The sequence below is a fragment of the Marmota marmota genome, unplaced genomic scaffold (assembly GCF_001458135.2).
Source record: "Marmota marmota marmota unplaced genomic scaffold, marMar, whole genome shotgun sequence".
Classification (NCBI taxonomy): Eukaryota; Metazoa; Chordata; class Mammalia; order Rodentia; family Sciuridae; genus Marmota; species Marmota marmota.
The window spans coordinates 11,011,894-11,033,658 of NW_026000169.1; the positions used below are offsets into that span (position 1 = coordinate 11,011,894).

Below are 21,765 nucleotides of genomic sequence, written 5' to 3' on the forward strand. Positions count from 1 at the left end.
AAACCTGGGTAATTCTCATGAAGTACAGATTAAGGTTCAGTGGTTCCAAACTGGCAGCATTCAAATTGGGTTCATATTTGGGTTTTTTGTTTTGTTTGTTTTTTTAAACCACCTGTCCTAAAACGACATTGTTTATGCTAATTATCTTTGTTTATGCCACAATTCTGTTTGTTTACTACATTCTTTTAAAATACCATATCCCTATAAACAGTTCTCACCAGAATTCTTCTAAATCTTGTTTCGGTCTGGTCCTTCTCAGCAGCCCAATGAGCAGAATGCAGCTCTACAATGAAGGCGCAAGAGCTGGAAACAACTTTGTCTCTGACTCCTCAGGCTGGCAAAGGCAGGGAGTACTGCTGAGGTTTTACTCTCAGGCTCCAAGGGAAAAGGATACTGAATGTAGAGAAATGTAACACCCCCCTATTGGACAAGCAGAACCATACGCCACAGTATCTCCAGAGGAGATGTATGAACTCTCAACTAGTAAGTAAAGAGAAGAATAGCTAACACCAAAGGAAAGGGATGATAACATCCAAGCTGCAAAAGAAGACATAGAAGTCCAAAAGGATAAAAAGGTCTTCTCTGGAACCATCATCAGTTCCTGATGAACATGAATGTAGATGAAGCATCCTTTGAAAGTATACCCAAATAAATACACGATGTTCACTTGAGCAACACAAGATCTGTCTTTATATATATTTTTGCTACTCTAGCAATACCCCTTGATCATGTTCATCTACACAGCATTTGAATTTTACATGTCAGAGAAATGATGATGAAAATGAAGGTAGGAAAGAATGAAGGAAGGAAGAAAAAACTTTGCAAGCTTTTAGTCCACTTCTTGTTCAACAATTTTTTTTTTCTTCAGGAAGAAGACACTTCATGATTTTGTGAAATCTCTGAACATCCTTTTATCTAACTGCCATCACCTGAATCAGAGACCTGGCATACTGAAACTGTATGTGACTTAGTACAAGAGACAAACTTAGATTGATTTATTTCCCATGCTATTGGTTAACCTCATTGAAATTACAAATGAGTAACAAATTATGAAAGAAAACAAAACCCATCAGTTATACTTATTTAACTAATCTATAAAGAGGGTGGCATTCAGACTACATAATGCACATCTGCATTATACAATATACTCATTAGGTGGCTGAAGAATTGGTAGTGGAAGGAACAGACAATAAAAATCAGACTTCACCCATGAATGTAATTTTGCTTTCTAAATGCACTATGAATGAAATCCATATGAAATAGCTTTCAACTCTATGGAGGAGTAATGTTCCTAAGAATCAGAATAGTTCTTATTTTCTGACTCTCTCGTCTCCAATGCATATACAGATTTTAGATAAAAGCTCCTCAAGAACAGGTAAACAGTTCAACATATGCTTACCATACTTAAGAAACATCAGAATGCACCAAGAAGTAAAGTAATCATAATATTCACCCATTTCTTTTTCTATCAAACCTGCTAAACACTGAGCAACACACAATGCAACCTGTCATTTAATCCTTAATTGTTCTTGATAATCAGTCAGGTTCCCTGCCAAGTCCTCAGGACAGTGCTCTAGTGTGTGTGTGACACAAGTGTGGTTTATGAACTACTTCATAGAAGCTCCATTCCAAGCCAAGGTCTTAGCCCAGCTTGCAAATTATTGAGATGGTAATTAAAATCTATAATAAGTTATAGGCACTTTTTCCTCTAAAAGGCAATAGTAAAATGATCAAAGACAAATATCAGAACATCCTCAAAATATATTATCAAACTCTCAGGTTTACAATTGCCATTAGGTGACAATTTGGACATATAACTTTCCTTTGATTCACACCTAGAGGTCATCTGCAAAGCTGAATTACTCATCACTCATGAGCACAATGGTTTAAGAAAATGTTTCTAATTAAGCAGCATAAATGTCTGGGTAATAAATATTTTATTGGTATGGTCAAACTTTAGGTAATTAAAATACTAATAATGTCAGAGATATCCTTGCAGCCAATCAGTAGTAGTTTTTAGTGCAATTTTGCAAATTAGTTTTTTATAGAACCTAGGGTGCATTTCTTTCTTCAGAAAACCACTTAAAAGTTTTCTAATCAGAAAAAATTATTTTAGTTAGTATGACCACAAATAAATATGATGGTAGTATGAAGTATATAAGTTAATTTTTATTGGAGAAGGTTTTACTCTTCAATATCTAGAAAATAGGTTGCCTATTATCTGTACCCGTTTTGAGAGAAGCAAACAAATAGAAGATACTATAAGGTTAATTTGCTTCAGCTTACTACCTTCAATCCCAACTTTTTTCCCTTTTAGACATTATCAGACTGTCTTCTCAAGTAATCATTTTACTTGCTTTTTAATTAAGTCTCTAAGATGAAGCAATTAGAAAGTGTAACAAGTAGATCAGTCATAAACCTAAAATTATAATCAAATAGGAAAGCAGATACAATGCTATTGATAAACTAACAAAAATGGCTATTTTTCATTCATTAGTTCAAACTAATATTGAAATTTAAGGCAAATATTTTAAATATTTTCATTCTACAAATGTCAAGAAATAGGTATATTTCAAAGGAAAAACCTTAAGTCACAATTTTTCATTATTTTCTTTCAGTTAAATTCATAAACTCATTGAGTTCTTTAGGAGATTTTTAATTCAAATATTCCATGCAATGATGCTGTTACTAACATTTAGACCATGTTACCATTTATTTTTCTCTAAATAACAAGGTGTGAAAGACTTTTTTTTTTGCAAATAATTCTTCATATAATACTTTGCCTATTCATCTGCCACTTGAGAATTTTGTTTTCATAATCAATTATGACAGGAATGATTGAAAATAAAAGTACAATATTTCAAGTTTTCTACTTTTCAGAATCTACTGTTACATGGGCTCTGCCTCCTGAATAGTTTTTAACAGACAATGAAACTCTTACTACTTCTTAACCATTTAACCACTGTTTATTAGTGAGAGAGTATTAACCATGTTTATTTTTACAGCTAAAAATACAGATGTATAGAAATCTAAATCTGATTTTTGATCTTTACAATTAAGTTTTGAATATTTCTTAAAGTTTCAAATAGTCCACAGGTTGGAAAGAATAACAGAGGATGGAGAATACCAATGAAATAAGGAATAAACGATCATGTAAAACTTCTACAATACCTGAGCCCCAACAACTTACTTAAGTCCTCTATACCAGTTCTATTTCATAAAGAAATTTAGAAGTCTTCTTTTCAGATTCCTAAGTTTGAGTGAAAACTCATCTATGGCAGGTGAGCAAATAGAATAAAAATTAACAGACAGTAGAAATAACCTACGTATTCAATGAAAGTTGCAAACAGATGAAAACGCAAAAAAAAAAAAAAAAAAACACAATTCTATGTGATAGTGTAATTGCATCATATGAACCTCTTTTGAAAAAATAAATATTCAATATTGTGTCTGCATGATATACTCTGTGAGTGACTGTAGATACACTCACCGTACAAATTCAGTGTAAACAAATAGTAATGGTTTACTGAGGTTTTTTGTATGTATTACCAATTACAACCACAGGGGAAATTATTAAGAAATTTTACATTGTATGACATTTGTCAAAATTATTTTAGCTACTAATATTTCCAAATATGATATTCATACTAATAATCCTATTGATTATCACTTGCTTATTTAATTATCCAGTTAGAAAAGCATGCCTCTGGGTGACAAAAAAGAGAGAGAGAGAAAGACAGAGAGAGAGAGAAAGAAATTAATTCTCACCAGGAGGAAAATATTAAGAGATTTGAACATCAGAATACGAAAGGGAAAAGTTTAGTTTAAAAAGAGATAATTGAAAAAATACAAATAAAGTTCACAGCAGGAAGCTTGCTTATGTGGAGAAATAAGCTAAAGCCTGTTAATATGTAACTACCTTTTTATAAGAACAATCTGTTAACAGGCTTACAAATCAGATTCAGACTTTTATTTTCAAAAAGTATAATTAGAATTAAGGAAAATTATCATTTAAGTGCTACTCTGTGCATGCTAGAAAACTTACTGTGTTAAATTAACAAATTGCTACATTAGGCAATAGTATGTTCCAATGTGAACAACTTCACTATCTACATAGGAAATAAGGCTATATTTGTAAATAAAGGCTAACTAAAGAGTTAATATAGAGAACTTTGAAAAAATAATTCTAAACTGTTAAGAAAGCTCAATTATTCACTGAACTTATTGAGTAAGGATGCACCTTGTAATTAAAAATAAAGAGGAAATGAGAAAAAGACTGTATTAAAGTATGCATATTGGCTATTTTACTTTTTTCTCTGATCTGATACTGGCTTCTCGAATATGTGGCCATGTCCAAGGGTTATTTTATTCTGAATACTCTTTTTCCCTTCCACTGCTTCACTTCTAGAATGTTTTAATCTTTGTCCTTTCTTTTTTCGTCTTTTCATATCAAATTCAGTCGTTTGAGCGATGAACAGCTTGACTTAGCATATTTTTAACCAGCTGGTCTAGCACCTAGCTTGCATTGCATAGTCAGATACAACAAATGTTTATACAGAAGGTAGCTTTCATGAAAATGAAAAAAAGCCTGGGTATCATGCATCCTGGCTTTTTTTAGCTTTTTTTTTTTAATTCACCATACAGAATACAAAGTTTGAATTCTTTTTAATGGCAAACAAAAATCTATTTATAGTTCAAAAAATGAACTTATGCTGGGATAAGAACTCAAATTTAAAAATTGCAGTGTGTACTTATAGGAACATGAAGAGGGCTAAAATTCTTTCAAAGCCCTGCTTCACTTGCAACACCATCAAATGGAAGGATATTGCACATATTTCTCTAAATAGGAACAACTTAATTACAAATACACTGATTATCATCATAGCCAAAGGAAAAAAAAAATAGTAACCAAATTGACTTGAGACAGCTAGCACAAAAAGTGGCCACTAAAACTCAGAAAGGGAGCAGCCCCAATCCCCCCCTTTTTTACACACCCCCCTTGACACTCAAGTGTAATCTACTAATATATACTGGGATATTAAATTTTCTTTGGAAAAAAAATCTCTGCTCTCTTATATCAACAAAAGGTCATGTGCTCTACTGAGCAGCTTCCAAAGTTTTACGGAAGGATCAAATAGGAACTTATAAGCCTCCGTTTTAACCACCACTAAAACCTTCTGTCACCCCAGAAATTACAGGAGACAGGGATGCTGGAAAACCGTAACACTCTGCACAAAAGCATTTTCAAAATGTGTAGAAAGGGACAGAAAAATATCAATGAATGTAAAAAGTAGAGAGTTGAATGAGGAAGAGAGAAGCGTGAGTGGGGGAGAAAGATGCTTAATGTTCATTTAATTTCCTGTTATAGGACGCAACCTAAAAACATTAGCAGAAATCTCTCGGAGACTTTGGAGATCAGTTCAGTTTGGTCCCCGCAACCACAACAAAAATCTGCTATCAAGATTTCAGGAGCCTTAGCTAAAGCATATTTTGGGGGAGTATCTTCCAATTGATTCAGAGACTACTGTAAAATGGGAGAGTTGCACTTCAATATATTAGGGGGGAAAAAAAAAACTGTACTCACCTTTCAAACTCCTGAGGTAAATCAGGGTCAGTAAGCATGCTGGAAAAGCACAATTTCCCTTTGTCACAGCAGCCACCTATGATCGTCTCCAACTGAACCTGTCAAGTGAGTCCAAACCTTCTAAACCAATTGATTCTCTCTCTTCCTCTCTCTCTCTCTCTCAATCTCTCTCTCTGTAGCTCTCTCTCCCCCCCTTCCCCCCTTCCCTCCTCTCTCTCTCTCTCTCTCTCTCTCTCTCTCTCTCTCTCTCTCTCTCCTAGGACTCCTTGACCAGTCTCTTAAAGGGGTAGCGCACTTCCAGCAGCGGGGTCTGACCGCTCCCCCCTCAGCTGAGCCGCACGCTCTGGCTGCAAGGCACTAGACAACCTCAGGGTGCCTGTCCTTTCCTTTTAATTCTCTCTTCCAGACATTCCCAATGTGAGAAGTCAACTCATTTAACATGTCTCCCATACTCTCTCTCCTCCAAATAATAAAAGTCTCTCTCTCTCTCTCTCTCTCTCTCTCTCTCTCTCTCTCTCATACATACACACATATACACACACACAAAGTATGATTTTGTGATTTCGTAAAATGCACTGGCTGATTAAGAAGTCTGTATAATAACGGAACCCGAATCAAATTGCACTTATTAACTAATTAAGCAAAAGATTAGATATTTAATAATAGCATTTTTACACAAAGAATTATTATTCCTTCTCACCCCTTTCTAGGCTCTCTCCGAGCACACACGGAAACAAGCACGAATACATGCGCGCTCACACACACACACACACACACACACTTACTCACACACAACAATCAGGCATTGTTCTGAGGGAAGAAAAGCAACTTTGACAGATTGAAATATAGCAGAGGCCCCTTCAAGGAAACCTGTAAACAACTTGTCACTCACTCTGTCGGTCTCACTGTTAGCTCGTGCTTTCCACAAAGTGGTGCGAATGTCCTGGCAACCCAACCAAAGTTTCTTCAGCTCCAAACTCCATAAAACACGATGTGCGATGTGGAGGGGAATAGGTATCCACATGCCAAAATAATACACACAGGCGAGCAAAAAATCCAAACCAAACCAAAAAACACAAATGGAAAGATAGTACTGACCAACTCTCCCGTGGGGGACGGATGGGGAGGTCAGGGGTAGGAAGTGCTCCCCTGGCTGTGGGTCTCTTTAATTTCCTCTGCCCAGGCAGCCACAGATAACAAGGTGGACAAACTGTGGCTTTACAGATCCTAAGCTGGCTGGCAAGGCACAGCCTCCATAGCAGTTCCAATTATCTAGATAAAAATCTGGCAGGCGAGGAAGGTAATCAGGTAATGTACCTTTGACATGAAATGACAGAGGCACATACACACAGAGAGAGGCACTTACACAGACAAGCATGCAGAGATGGTGGCTGCCCCGCACCGCAGCATCTGGTCAGGGAGTAAGCACACACTCACCAACATGAGATAGTGTGCATTCTTCACACACACACACACACACACACACACTCAGTCACTCACACACGCTCTCCACTCCTACTGGGAGGGTTCATTCTGCACAAAAGGCTACATTACAGAGCCCGCCCCAATAAGGGAAAGAGAGGAAAAAAAAGCCTTCCATTGTTGAGAGGGCAGGTCAGTTGATTAGATTTTCTGTGGAGAATTCCACGAGGAAATTCCCTTCAAAGCCGAAGTGATTAACTGGGGGCTATTCTGGAAATGGAGCAGACAATAGCTCAATAGTCTGCACAGCCAATGTCCAGGCTGGCACTGAACTCACTTAAAAAAAAAAAAATAAAAGCCAGACTCCCTGTTCTTTTCCACACATCCCCCCCACCCCCTCCACTCCTTCCAACTTCCCCTCCCAATTCCTTTTATTTTGCAGCTGGACAACATTAAGGGCCTTTAAAACCACAAGGGTTGACCCCACAGCAGTTTGATTAGGTCCTACTTTTTTTTTTTTTTCCTCTGGCGACAGGCAGACAGTAAGTTTACTTTTTGAGACATACACAATGACACACCGTACACACATTCAGAACAGAGAAATCAATTATTAACTTTCTCATACTAATGAATGTATTCTTCCTTCAAAGCTTATAAATTTTTGGACAAAGTTGATGATAACTTAGTAATGAGGTTCATCATTCACAAGATGGCCTAAAATTATATGTATGTACACTAGGAAATCAACGTGGAGTGAGATTTCAGCATGTCACTATGGAGTTAAGACACTAACAAAACACAGAATTATGACCCACCCTGAAAAAGCTGTTAACAAGGGATGTGGCAAAAATGACTTGATGCTGACATGATTTTAATTTTCAGCAGTTAGGGAAGGGGGGAAGGGATATTACTATTTTTTCTTGTAGTTAGCATCATTTTTTTTTTTATTACGGCAACAACTTATTTCTACATAGAAAAATAAGAAAATGGTTGAACCTGTTTTAAATATCTATTTTTTTTTTAGCCCTTAAGGGACAAGTAATCTAATGCACTGTATTTGATAATATATAGAAAAATTATATTGTTCCTCTATTGTTAATCTTGGTTATGGGAAATGGAGTATAGTAGTTACAGAGCTAAATGCAGTTTAAAATTATTTATTTTTTTCTAATTAGGGAATCTTGTTTCATCTTGTAGCAATAGAAAAAAATGAAAGAAGAGGAAGGGTAAGTTACAGGGAGCCATAGGGGATGGAGTCAGGAAGAGGAGGAGGCAGGGAGGAGAGGAGAAGGAAGAGCACAAGGAGGAGACATAGTGGCAGCATAAAGATAGAAACAAAGATAATGGCCATAAGGCAGGATGCTGAGATCCGTATGGTCCCAGCTGCTGTCTTGCTACAGCTACTACCTCTGGTTATTTCTCTGAAACTCTAATTCAGAAGGTCACCAGAGCAGGTAAGAAAAGGTGTAAGTATTTGAGACCAAAGATAATATAAAGGAAAGATGCCCATCTCATAATCTTCTTTCTCTTTGTTTTAAATATATATATGTTTGTATATGTATGCATTATATACATACATATACAAACACATATATAATCTTTGAAATATATGTGCTTAATATGTGTATATATAAATATAAACATATCAAATAAACACAAAGAATATATAGGAAAATGTGAAATGATTTGAAAGTTAGTTTTAGATCTCAGCATGTTCTATAAACATTCCTATAGCCATACAAAAACAAATTATTTCATGTACAATCATCTAGATAAAGAGTTAAGATAGACTAAGAACTAGACAGAAAATTCATTCAATGTAATATGACAATACTAGTAATGATAATTTGTAATAATGTAACCCAAAACTCATAAGGAACTTGATGCACATAAATTAGCTCATGGATCTCACATAGTATAGGTTAGGGGTAGATGTGCACAACCCTAACTTACACTGAGTTCAAATATAGGCAAAAGAAATTTAAAGCCACATGACTGTTTAGTAGCTCATTTGTTGAAGCCAGATCTCCCCATCACCTGTTTTATTTGTGACAGTATAATACAGAAGAAACTCATCCTGCAGAATGTAGAGTTGGAAAAGTCCCAAGATAGTACTCTCTTTTTACATGACCTATAAAGACTTTCAGGTAACTTATTAAAAATTAAATTTCATAAAATATTGTGGTCACTAAGTTAAAACCATATTTAATAATTGAATGAAATACACATTTAAATATATGCCTCTCTGGAAAGCAAGTTTTCTTTCATTTGAAGAATACAAAGCAAATTAGCATTTCTGTCAGATTAGAATGTCAGCAAAAGGAAAGATAGTTCTAAAATATTTTGGTTAAAAACTGACCCTAGTTATTTTATGAAATGTTCTAATTAATCCAACATTTAATATTAGAATATTTTTAATTATAAATCATCTTTTGATTTTGTATTAAATATTAAAATGTTTAAATAGTTCATGTCTATCACACAATATGTGTTAAATAAATCTTTAATTCTTTATCAGTTATCTGAAAAACTTAAGATTTTCAACTGATTACATATCTCTTATTCTTTACATCAGCACTAACATCACAGGGTGATGTATGCTATACTATCCTAAGTAGGATTATAGAAAATTTCATAATATATGTGAATTGAGACATTCTTTAGCATTGTATTAAATGCTTACCAATTTGTTAAGGGCTATGTACTTAAGACTCATTCTAGAAAATTTTGCAATGTGTGTCATTATTATTAACTAATAAAGTAAAATTCCAAGTTAATTGTTTAGTGTCCAAGACTTCCAATGTAAATATTTTAGGTGAAGTTAAAACCAAAATAAATATAAAAATGAACAGTAGGAGGGATGAAAACTTACCTGAACAACACTTAAGATGGTATGATATATATATATTCTACAAATACAAATATATGAGAACAAACACATCTTCAGAGGCGACAAAGCATGGAAAACAATAGAAACTCCATGACAGAGTTTTATATTTAATGAGTCTCTTTGCTACTGCTACAGCAGTAATATAGAAAATGGAATGAACCTGGAAAAGTGTGCTTTTAGAACTTATGTTGTTTCCATTACAAATGTAAGAACAAGAGTCACATAGGCAAAGGAAATATTATATATGCTAGAGAACACTGCTGGGGAATTCTCAGAGAGAAAACAGGAAATTTTAAGATCATAAACAAATGATTTCTAAATTTAACCCCTTTTAAAGTATCATTTTAAGTAAGCATTTCTAATATGTCTTTCCTCATTTTAAAAGGACATATTTTATTCCGTTGGTTTAGGACAGAATTGTTAAATATCTACTACTTTAATAACTGAAATTAATTGATTTATAGTCATAGGTACAGATTACACTTTACTATTTGATTATATTCCTACCATCCAGCTAGTTTTCATACTTTATGAAAATTGGAAGGCTATTTTTGAGAAATAAAACTTTTAGTACTACAATCATGATGAATTTAAGGCATATCTATGTCAGACAATACTATAATTATATTGATAAGCTGACATAAGAGGCATTAAAAATGTATTTTTTTTCCTGGATGTTTTACTTTGGTTTTAAAGTTCACCCAAAAAGGTGGGGAGTGGAGACAAAGAAAGAGAGAGAGAGAGAGAGAGAGAGAGAAGAAAGGGGAAAAGAAACTTCTAGCTGAAGTACATCTGTCATCTGTGAACCATTCACAACATACCCAAGGAGCTCATCATTTACCCACTAACATATCATATGTAGCCAAAAACAGTGAGTTGGAGAAGACAAGTCTTGTAATATTGGAGTGCTTCAGAAAAACACATAAGAAATTCAATAGTCTATCTTCTTTTTTAATGACCTAACATTCAATCATCTGTAACACATCCTTGCCAGAGAATTGATATAAAATAGCCGACAAATTCAAAGTTTTTCTACTTTCATGCTATTTCTGTATTGTTTTGTTTTGTTTTGTTTTAAACATGAAAAGGAACTGCCTTCATATTACATATCTGAAGAACGTATTCTTCATGAACACTTTTACCTTGAAAACTCCAATCTTATCCTTCTCTCTAAGAGATGATGTTGTTTCCAGCAATTGTTTCCACTGTTTGATCTTATTACCTTCTTCTAGAGAATAACTTTAAATAATATAAAAATTGAGAGTCTTTGTTTTTTGAGGGGACTTTTTTCACCTATAAGAAACACTTAAATTATAGTATTTCACTTGGCAGTCAAAATAACTATTTGAGATTTGTAGCCATTTTATCCCAATTACAAACGGGGAGATCCCAAAACTAATAAGTACAGAGATGGAGAATACCAAAGTTACGCCATCTCTCCTAAAAGATATTAAAAGGTGACACATGTTAATGTCTCAGAAATACAACATAATATATGAAAATTCTAATAAGTACGTTTAATGCTAACCAAATGTCCAAACTTTGTAAACAAAGTTACCTTGACCAATGACTTTACCATTCTTGCAAATGTCTTGATATAAAAGATGGCTATTTATACAATAGTTAAAAATAGTATTTTCATCTTGTATGGTGATAATAAATACCAGGGTTGGTATTATCCTTCTTCTACTTTGGTTTTCCTATTAAGAATAATTTATAAGGATTGTCCTTCCTATTACATTTCTAATTTCTGGAATTCCAGGAAAAATACAGGGGCTGATTTTCTAGTTCCCATGCAACTATTCTGCAATGGAATTTCACATATTTCAGGTGAAAGTTGTCAATTAGGAAAATAAGAACAACTGAATTTATGCTTGCTTTAGATTTTTACTCAATATGCAATTATTTCTCCTTTTGACAGAGTGATGGGTAATGGTTGTTATTTGATGAGGATGAAAAGAACATGAACAAATCAGAAGGCTTCTAAGAGTGAAGAATTCATATAAACCATGAGAATAGATGCTATTTACACAGAACCTTATTTATTTGTTTGTTTGTTTGTTTGTTTATTCACATTTCGGCACTAGGGATTCAACCCAGGGGCATTGTAACACTGAGTCACTCTAGACCTTTTTTAAATTTTTTTTTTTGGTTTTTTGTTTGTTTGTTTGTTTGTTTTAATTTTGAGACAGGATCTTGCTAAATTGCTTAGGGCCTTGCTGAGTTACTGAGGCTGGCTTTGAACTTGTGACCCTCAGGCCTTAGCCTCCAGAACCACTGGGATTACAGGCTTACACCACTGGGGACCATACCTTTAAAAAGTGCTGATGTACTCCAAACTTCCTATATAGTAATTTTCAACCTAGAAAGAAACTCAAGAAGCATATTTCGCTGATATTTTACCTAGAATTAGCCACAAAGTAAGCTATGATGCTATTTCATTGCTAGAAATTGGTGTAGTTCTTACTTATTAGATAATGTCTGCAAAATACCTTGAATTTAATGTGTACACATTATTCAGAAACGTTTTTCCACCATAAATATGCATAATATTTCTTTATGTTAACTAATCTGTACAGAAATGGAAGCTAATACTGATTAAAACAGGAAAACATTTGAAGAATTATGTTCAATAATTATATTCAATTTTTAGTTGATTACACTTATCTGTTCTCTATATTCTCCTTTGATTGTAAACAAAATGAACAACAGATAAAGATCACTCACAGTCATGAGAATGTTACCCATTGACAATGTTGGGTTTACGTAGACCTGGAATAGTACTGGGAAAATGCATGGCTATGCAGAGAGTTCAGAGGCCTATGTTCAAAGAGAGCCCTTTTCCTGTCTCGCTAATGACCTGGTCCTGCTCAATTCTAATAATTTAGGGATATGATTTCCAAGGTCTCTCTCAACTCTAAACTCTCCTGTAATTTCCTCTTTTGGAAATCATTTTTTTTTAATTGCCAAAATAAAATTTCTTATCCCTCTCAGTTTCATCCAATGTATTTATTTTGTCTTAAAACTATTAAGACTGTTCAGAGCAGTTGATCATTTATTTTGACCCTCTAGCATATGGCATAACTCTAAAATCACATATCAATAAAAGAGTCAGGAAAATACAATTTTAACTAACTAAAGATAGCTAGTTCAATTTAGCTAAAAATGACCAGGAAAATTTAATTGGTCACAAAAAATGATGCTTTTTTCCAAAGAACTAATTTCATGACTTAAAAGTGTATTTGTGATTCTGAAAAAACTTTGTGCTTAAATTTTCAAGTTCATTATTTTAATTTTCTATGATAAGTACAATTATATTTATTATATTATCTTATTGGGAGAATACTTAAATGCAGTTTCTTACTATATTGAATACTTTACATCACTGATTGAACAGCTATTGGCATGTGGGGAATATAAATACAAAGGATTCTACCTTTATCCAAAAATTCAAGACATCAAATGAAAAATTAACAGGCAAACTAACAGGTTGTAATGTGAGAAATTCTCAAAGGCATACTGTGTTCAAGAAAACCTAGTTTTTAAAAGAATTCTATGGACACTCTGAAAATCTACTACCAAATACACAGCTAACATCTTTTTATTTTTCATGTTACTGCTAACAAAAATGAATTACTGCAGAACTTGGAAAATAATTCAGACTATATACAAGATGAAAAAAGAAAGAAAAGAGACATTACCAAGCAAATGCATTAATTTAATTACTCAACAGGCATTTATAGAACCATTATAACTGTTTTCAAAACCAACCATAAATATATTAAAATTTTAATTTTTAAACTGCCTACTTTCAAAAATAGGGGAAAAAAAGGTAAATTAATATTAGTAAATTTTCCTGAAGTTGAGGAACTATGTAGGTGTCAAATGGCATATTTCTCTTAAAAAAAAAAACCAAACACTAATTGATTTTAAAGAAATCATGGATCTGAAATCAGAAATACTTATTTCTAAAGCTTTCATAAAGCCTAGTGATAGACTAAAAGACTCTAAGCATTTGTAAGATATGTCGACATTCTAAATATCTTATGAAAACAAAATCATATATTAAATGTCATGAATGTTCTTCCTTTATTGAGAAACCAACTTCTTATTTATCCAGTCTTAAAAGCTGGGCAATTACTCTTGATGCTAATGAACAAATAACTTAGAGAATATTGTTCTTATACTGAGTGTATACTCTGAAAAATTTTATGCATACTCTGAGAAACAAAAAGTTATTGATATACTTAAAGTTTTACTAAGCATCTTTCCTGGGCAGAGCAAAAGTAACTTTTAATCTAGACTTATGACTAGTGTAGACATAGACATTTTTGCCAATTTCATAAACAACAACAAAGTCATCACTAACTAAATAAACTAAAACTCAACAATTTTCACAGAGACTAATTTTTCTAGTTTTTCTCAACAAGTTTAAAGGAAAGTATGGGGGGGATACCTGGTTTCTGATTCCATAGCTAACATGAATCAGAATGGAAATTTGAACCCAGGTCTTTTGATAACAAACCTAGTGACTATTCCACTATGCAAGAGAACTACTCTCAAAGTCTATCTACAATATAAGAGAGATTGATAAAAGTATACATTGTGAAACAAAATTCTGTTGAGAGTTAAAGTTTCAAAAAAATGATTTCAAAATGAAATGACCAATTTCTGAACTTTTAAGAATTTAGAATTAGCTTTTATGTACTTAATAAATCATGTATTAGAGAATAAATTGAAAAAACTCCCAGAAGTAAAATGAGAATTTAGAACTACAGTAGGAAACAAAGGTAGTATGTATAAATCAATAGTTTTCATATATAAGTCAAAGTTCTTAATACTTAATGGGAGAAAGAGCCAATTAGCATTAGTGACAAAAAAAATAAATTCACTCATACAGAAAACCTATCTGAAGAAATCTTTAAAATACAGAAAGACATACCAAGTTCCTGGATAGATACCATCACATCAATATAATAAAAATGTGAATTATTCCTAATATATACATATAATAAGTTAAAAATTAAAATATCAGCATATGTTTAAAGTATTAGAAACACTGATTCAAAAAAAAAATGAATAAGATAATCAGAAAAACTCTGAAAAAAAGAAGAAGAATGGTCAATTTAATAGAAAGTAGAACTAAACATAGAGTCTCATTGATTAAAACAATGTAGCATCAAATAAATTGAAAAACCAATGGAAAAGAAAAGGAGGTGGGTGAATGATACAGGTGGCATTCAACTAATGCTTTTGGAGTACCTCATGACCAATAGGAATAGGAATATGAATTCCAAATGGAACAAAGATCTAAATGTAGAAAACAAAATCATACATTTTCAGAAAGAAACATGAACAAACTAATATAATTTGGAGAAATTCTTACTAGCAATGGATTGAAATTCAGAAGCCATAAAGCAAAAAATAAACTCAGAATTATAAGCGCCACAAACTTCTGAACAAAAACAAAATCACCAAAAAACTCAAAAGAAATGCAACAACTACAATAACCAAGGAAAGAGCTATTTTCCATTATAAGTAAAGAGCTCTTTGAAATCAATGAAAAAAAAAAAAAAAAAAACAACCCACCAACCCCATAGCAAAAGAGGCAAATAATACAAATTGTCCAAAGCAAAGGAAAGGCTTGGTAAACAAATAAAGAACCTCAGCATCTTTCATTATAATAAAAATGCAATTGTCTACTACAAGGTGATAATAATATATTAATCTATCAGAGTGGCAAAAAAATAAAATCTTTGATGAACATTTTATTAGACAACATCACTCATTTGTAAATAATTAGTTCTGCCCCTTAGAATGTTTTCCTGCCAATGAAGTTTGCCTCCTACCCTACTGACTTTGCCCTAGACGTGTTATTTTCTTTGGTCAATGCAATATGGAACTTTCTAAACGCATATTTGATTTCACTAGTTGCTTTTTTTGTTTTGTTTTGTTTTTGCCCTCCACCATGAAAACAGCATTCCCCAGGTAGAGGCTAGTTCATCAGCCTAGGACCCAGAATGAGAAAACACTTGGAGCCAAATGGAACCTAGCCCACTCCAATCAAGCCAACATGCAACTGACCCACAGCCAACCCAGAAACCTCATGTAACATATGCATGAAAAAAAAATTATAATCCACAGAGAGAGCAGGGTTGTTTGTTAACACAGCAAAAGCTTACAAACACGTACAGTCTGTTTGTGACTTATGGAAGAGGCACTCTCATATATTACTAGAAGAAATGTATATTGATACAAGCCTTATGGACAGCAATTTGGAAATAGCCAACAAAATTACAAATGCAATTTCATTTCTGGTAATTTATGTCAGAAATATGCTTTCACATGTGCAGAATTTTATATATTCAAAGTGAATCACTATACAACAGCCTGTAATATCAAAGGATTGGTAACCACCCAAAGGTCCAATAATTAAAATAAAACAACTCCATGGAATACTATACAGCTGTACACTTATAAATTTATTTTTAAAAGTTAAATATAAATTAGTCAAATAATCCAACAAAGATATAATTAAACTAAGTAGGCCTTAGTGGTTGTCTATCAACTTTATACAGAATTTCTCAAATTCAGACAGCAAACCTAGACAGATATGCTTTCAGAGGCCTGTGAGTAATTACATATTCTTTTTGTCATTAAAATTAATTTAACTGCTAGAAATTCCAAAATTTCCACTCATGATGATATACCTCAATTTAAATATTTGCATAAAATACGTTTCAGAAATAAATGTTTAACTGAAATTTATAGACCCAGTAAATACATTCTTGAGTATATATATATATATATTTACCTTTCTTTCANTATATATATATATATATATATATATATATATATATATATATATATAAAATTTTAGGATATAAGTCAAATTTTAGGAATAATTGGTATTTGTAAACTGAAATTCTTCAATACGTGTTCTGGCCTGGTTTGCTTACACAGCCTTATCTCTCCCTACATATCATGAACTTCCTGTACAATGCATTGGTAGAGTTGTGGTACAAGGCTTATATCTGCTTCCATCCATGATTATATATGAACTATACATTACTCCTGGGATATCTTCCATGTCCTCTTCCCCCAATTTGATCAGGCTAATTTCTACCCATTCTCAAAGATTTGTAATGTATCAGTCCCTACTGGATTCCTATCATTCTTATTCCATAATACCTAGTAGATCATAAACTCACCTCACTTGACTTTATGCTCTATAAAGATGGATGCTTGTCTTTCATTGTATTTTTAAGACAATTTAAGGCATTGAAATACCACGGCATTCTCTAACTAAAGAAAAAGTCAGAGGACACTGGGTCTCTAAGCTCCAATATTATTAGCTAATTTTATAATATCTCCCCACCTTCAATTTTACATCTAAGTTAAATATTACTTCCTCAATGAAGCACAGTCTAGATGGGGATTAAGATGAAAAAATAATGAGAGTTGGAGGGCCAAGCTGCAGAGGCAATAGTGCTATTATTAACAGAAATTTGGAAGTTAGAACATTTGGATGGGTAGAGTGATGAGCTGTGTGGAATCTGACATAATGGTACACCTCTTAGAGGTTGCTAACTTAGTGATTGAAATGTTACATTGAAGTGTGTAAAATACAGAAAAAGTAGATTTTGATTTTATAAGTATAAAAGGCTATGTGACAAGGTGAATAAAATACTACACTGGAAAGGATAAAGTTTCAGGAAAGTATAAACATCAAGAGTTAAAGAATAAAAAGGCCTACTTAAAACGCCATTGATTTTGGCAAGTATTCACTGGTGAGAGATAACTCTTAAAAGACCAGGAGAACAGTGTTCATCTCAGGCAAAATGGAGCCATAAATTCTACAGCCCTCTCTGACCACACTCAGTCAACACACACATACACACTTGCAAAAGTTCCATTGCTTTGCATAAGAAAGAATTTAGAAAGGACAAGGGGTTTCCAATTAGGAATTACATCAGAAAAATAAAAGTTATCAACAAAAGGTATACTCCAGAAAAATATATATTAAAGGAAAAAAATGCTGAAATTAAAAACAAAATCTGACATTTTTGAGAAAAAATTAATGGACTAGCTTTTGCTTTCATAACATAATGGACCTCTTCATTAATTTCATAATGGCAATAATCCCTGTCAAATACAACTGCCATCCCATTTTTCCATGGGGCCAGATGCTATTTTGGCAATTAGGCAGTCACTGCCATTTTGATTGCATTTAAACTGATCAAGTATGCAATTTCCCATTGTTGTCCTTTTCTTCTAATAGGAATGATTTGAATCTTATTTTTTGATCTAAAAATATTCCATTTATATATCTTTGTTGATAGATTTTCCTGTTGCTTTATTTCAATGTCCTATAGAAATCATTAGTGACATTATGCCAAGGGGTGAACCTCATAAGCAACCTGAGCATTTTGATTCACTCAAAATGAAACCCACAATTCACTAAAAGAAAATATAATGATTCTGTCCAATTAAACTGTTAAATTAAATGGAGAGAATCTAATGATTTTCCTTTATCATTCTGATATTCTAGAAGCAAGGCAAAGGAATAATAAGTACTAACACATATGTAAAAGATGCCCATTCTTTTATGGTTTAAGGAAAGCAAGCACATTCTTTCATAAGGAAACTGCACTATTTTATAAAAGGAAGTATAATGGATGCACTTATGTATATATACATATAAAAAACTTCTAAAACATATTTAAATAAAGTCTTAACTCAATCAAACCAACAGAAAGCTATTTTACTCAAAGGTTGCCTGAGTGCAAAACTAGTCATGAACACTTCAAATGAGATAGCAGTCAAATTCTATCATTTCAAAACAATATGTTTATCTTATTTCTATTTTTCTATAATTCCTATCAAATACATATAATTATGCTTTCCTGTCACATGTATGCTGTTCTGGCTGCACAACTATAATGTAAAAAAATTAAAGGTAGATGTGACATATCCTCAAAAGAGAAAATTTCAGAATCAGAGAGAACTAGACTGGTTAATTTAATAATCTGAATTTAGAGAACTTTTAGGGATATGTTCAATAGGATTACAACAACTGTATTATCCTAAATCTCTTATGTATGCATGCATGAATGAATACAAAAAGTTGGAAAACTCTAAATTTTACTCAGTGGATAGTTTTTGCATTTGAGGTGAAAAGTATTTTAAATAAGCACTCTGAAAATAAAACCAGGCTGCTCGTGAACTACTTAAAACTGGTAATAAAAATTTAAGCAGTAGTCTTTGAGATTTTTAGCCTCAGAATACTTCCTGAAAACCAACACAAAACAAACAAAAAATTTAAACCAGACATATTAAAGAATAGGGGTGAGTTTGTGTATGTGTGTGTGTGTGGGTGGGGTTGTAGCACAGTTGAGATAAATTATTATTCTACCAAATCTCTCTCTTCATAGCATAGTCTAAAAAACATCACACTGACATAATTCTAAATGGCTGCAGAAATGAATCAAGTTATGCTATGAAAGATAAATATTATTATTTTAAAGAATTTTAAGTAGATACTCATAAATATAACATATACCATAAAATGCCTTAATTATCACAAGTTTGCCTTTTTCCCTGTTATTATTTTTTCACTGTCTCAATATACTAAATGACTATAAATGTCACCATATTTCATATTTCCCATAATTCACATGTATTTCTCAGAAGAGACATTTAATATATATCCTTTATTCACTTTGCATCCATTCCCTGGGCAGAAAAAAATATATATATTTAGATCACTATTGTATGCTTGACTGAAAGAAGCATAGTGGTCATCCTGTTATCATAGGGGTACCAATATAGAATGTCCACATTATACAACATGTTCAAATTTCCCTCAAGGCCAACCTTGAAAAGGGGACTAACATAATATATACCTAGAGAAGACAGTGAATGCTTAGTATAAACTTCAGAACAACAATGCATGCTTCCCTAAGTGTTCGCTATGTGCTTTATTACTGCTATTTGAAGGTAATAGACCAGGTAATTCAGTACAATTACTTGCCCATGTGTTTTGCAAGCACTTAAAGTACATCAAATATAGCAAAAAAGGCTTTGACTATTTTAAACAAAAATATATTTGTGTCTAAATTAGTAAACATATAAAAGTATGGGTATATCTTTAAAATTAAAAGCATATTTCCACTAACTGTGACTCACCTTAAGAGTCTTGATAGAGACACATAACAGAAAGTCAGCAGGTTGAGCTGGTTTTAGCAAAAATCTAAACCTGAAGAAGCAGTCACTAGAGGCACAGGCCTCCACTGAGGCCAGAGTGAGAGCCAGATTGACGCTCCTTGGACTTCCAGCAGCCCTTGGGGTAAGGCAGGAAGGGAATGCGCTGGGTGTACAAAGCTGTGCATGTTAACATTTACAACCATGAATGAGCCCTGCGCTCTATGCCAACTACTGCATGCATAGTAGATGGATTATCCTGATGGTGGCACTGCCTGTCAACAGGCCTTCTTGTGGAGCCTATGAAACTGTCCACACTCAGTACCCAGAGCTGGGAGTTGGGGCTGGGCCATCTTGGACAACCTGAATATCAAGCCTAATCTTGTTTCTGAGTGTACGCAGACCTGCGCCACCATGTTTAAGGCAAATGCTTACCTGTCAATCAGCTAGTCCTTTGGTTTTACTTGATGTGGAAAGAGCATGTTAGGCTACTGTCATATTCTGCCTCCACCACATGAGTCTTTGCAGTTAGATGGTGATGAGGAAACCAGGCACAAAAACCAGTGGTAAAATATTCAGTATTGGACAACTTTCTTATCTGTAGATGGGATGAGAGTTCACAATCCCCTTGTGGTACTCTCTTAGAATAATAAAAGCAACTACTCTGCAGATATGCAGACCTAGGTGGTAGAATTCCTAGAATTGACTTTGTAGCACCTTGAGTCCAGATCACAGTTCTATTCAGCTGTAGAAATATCTGTGTGGTCTGTCACTTAATGCAGTTAATGTCATTATTTATTCAAGATTTCAAAGAAGCAACATAAATGACCTTCACAGAGACATATTCAGTCCTGCAAAGTTGAGAGGTAGGCGTGTGAGGGAAGATGAGATAGAAGTTCAATACTTAAAAAAAAAAAAAAAAAGTTAATCTGCACCACCATCACCACCATCACTACTACATTTCTTGAGGAAAATCCAGTAACGAAAAAAGCCAGAGTGAACTCATCAAGAGGTTTGTTTGCATAAATGGTCAGTATTGTTTTATTTATTTATTTTTATTTTTTTCCCCAGAAAGGGTGAAGAAACAAGTTTGTTTCTGTTTAGGCAGAAATGAAAAGGCATGAGATGTGGGGCCAAGAGATTATTATTTTTACCATAAACTGTAATTAATATGTTTTATATTGGTATGAAAATTAATACATAAAAATCAAATTGATTTAAATAAAACATTTCATCTGGTCAGAAGTGAGATTAAAGAAATGTAATGAAGAAAAATATATTGAACTACCCAGTATAGTTAAGTTTTATTAATTTAATTAGCAAATGGGCCAATTTCTGAGCATTAACACTTCATATACATAACAGCCAAGCCCAACTTTATATTATATATTTAAATATTTATAATATGCCTACTGGGTACAGTTGTTCTTCAATATACAATGGAATTATGTCCCTATAAACCCATCTAAAATTAAAAATGTCATAAATCAAAATACCTTTAATACACCTAGCTTACTGTCTTGCTATTCAGCCCCACAGTTCACTGCAGAATATCAATTTTTTAAGCCTGTGATCACATGGCTGACTGGGAGCTGTGGTTTGCCCCTGTTGCTCAACATCCTGCAAGACAGGTATGGCATAGCACTAGCATGAGAAAAGATCAAAA

At 33.2% G+C, this 21,765-nt stretch overlaps 1 protein-coding gene across 18 annotated transcripts in view; it reads right to left on the minus strand.

The window, feature by feature from the left end:
- Sox5 (SRY-box transcription factor 5) overlaps positions 1-21,765 on the minus strand; it is a 960,532-nt gene that overhangs the window by 380,633 nt on the left and 558,134 nt on the right. For 2 of the 18 annotated variants that reach the window (XM_048787301.1, XM_048787299.1), the window contains exons 1-2: positions 6,477-6,898; positions 5,585-5,682 (exon numbers count right to left, since the gene is read on the minus strand). The exons of 9 other annotated variants lie outside the window; for them this stretch is intronic. In XM_048787301.1, the coding sequence (XP_048643258.1) occupies positions 5,585-5,682; positions 6,477-6,608 (230 nt within the window). In that variant the 5' untranslated portion in view covers positions 6,609-6,898. Of the gene's footprint in view, positions 1-218; positions 2,435-5,584; positions 5,683-6,476; positions 6,900-6,950; positions 7,305-21,765 lie in introns of those variants that run through there. 7 more of the 18 variants (XM_015498239.2, XM_015498237.2, XM_048787300.1 and 4 more) reach the window with 6 other exon arrangements.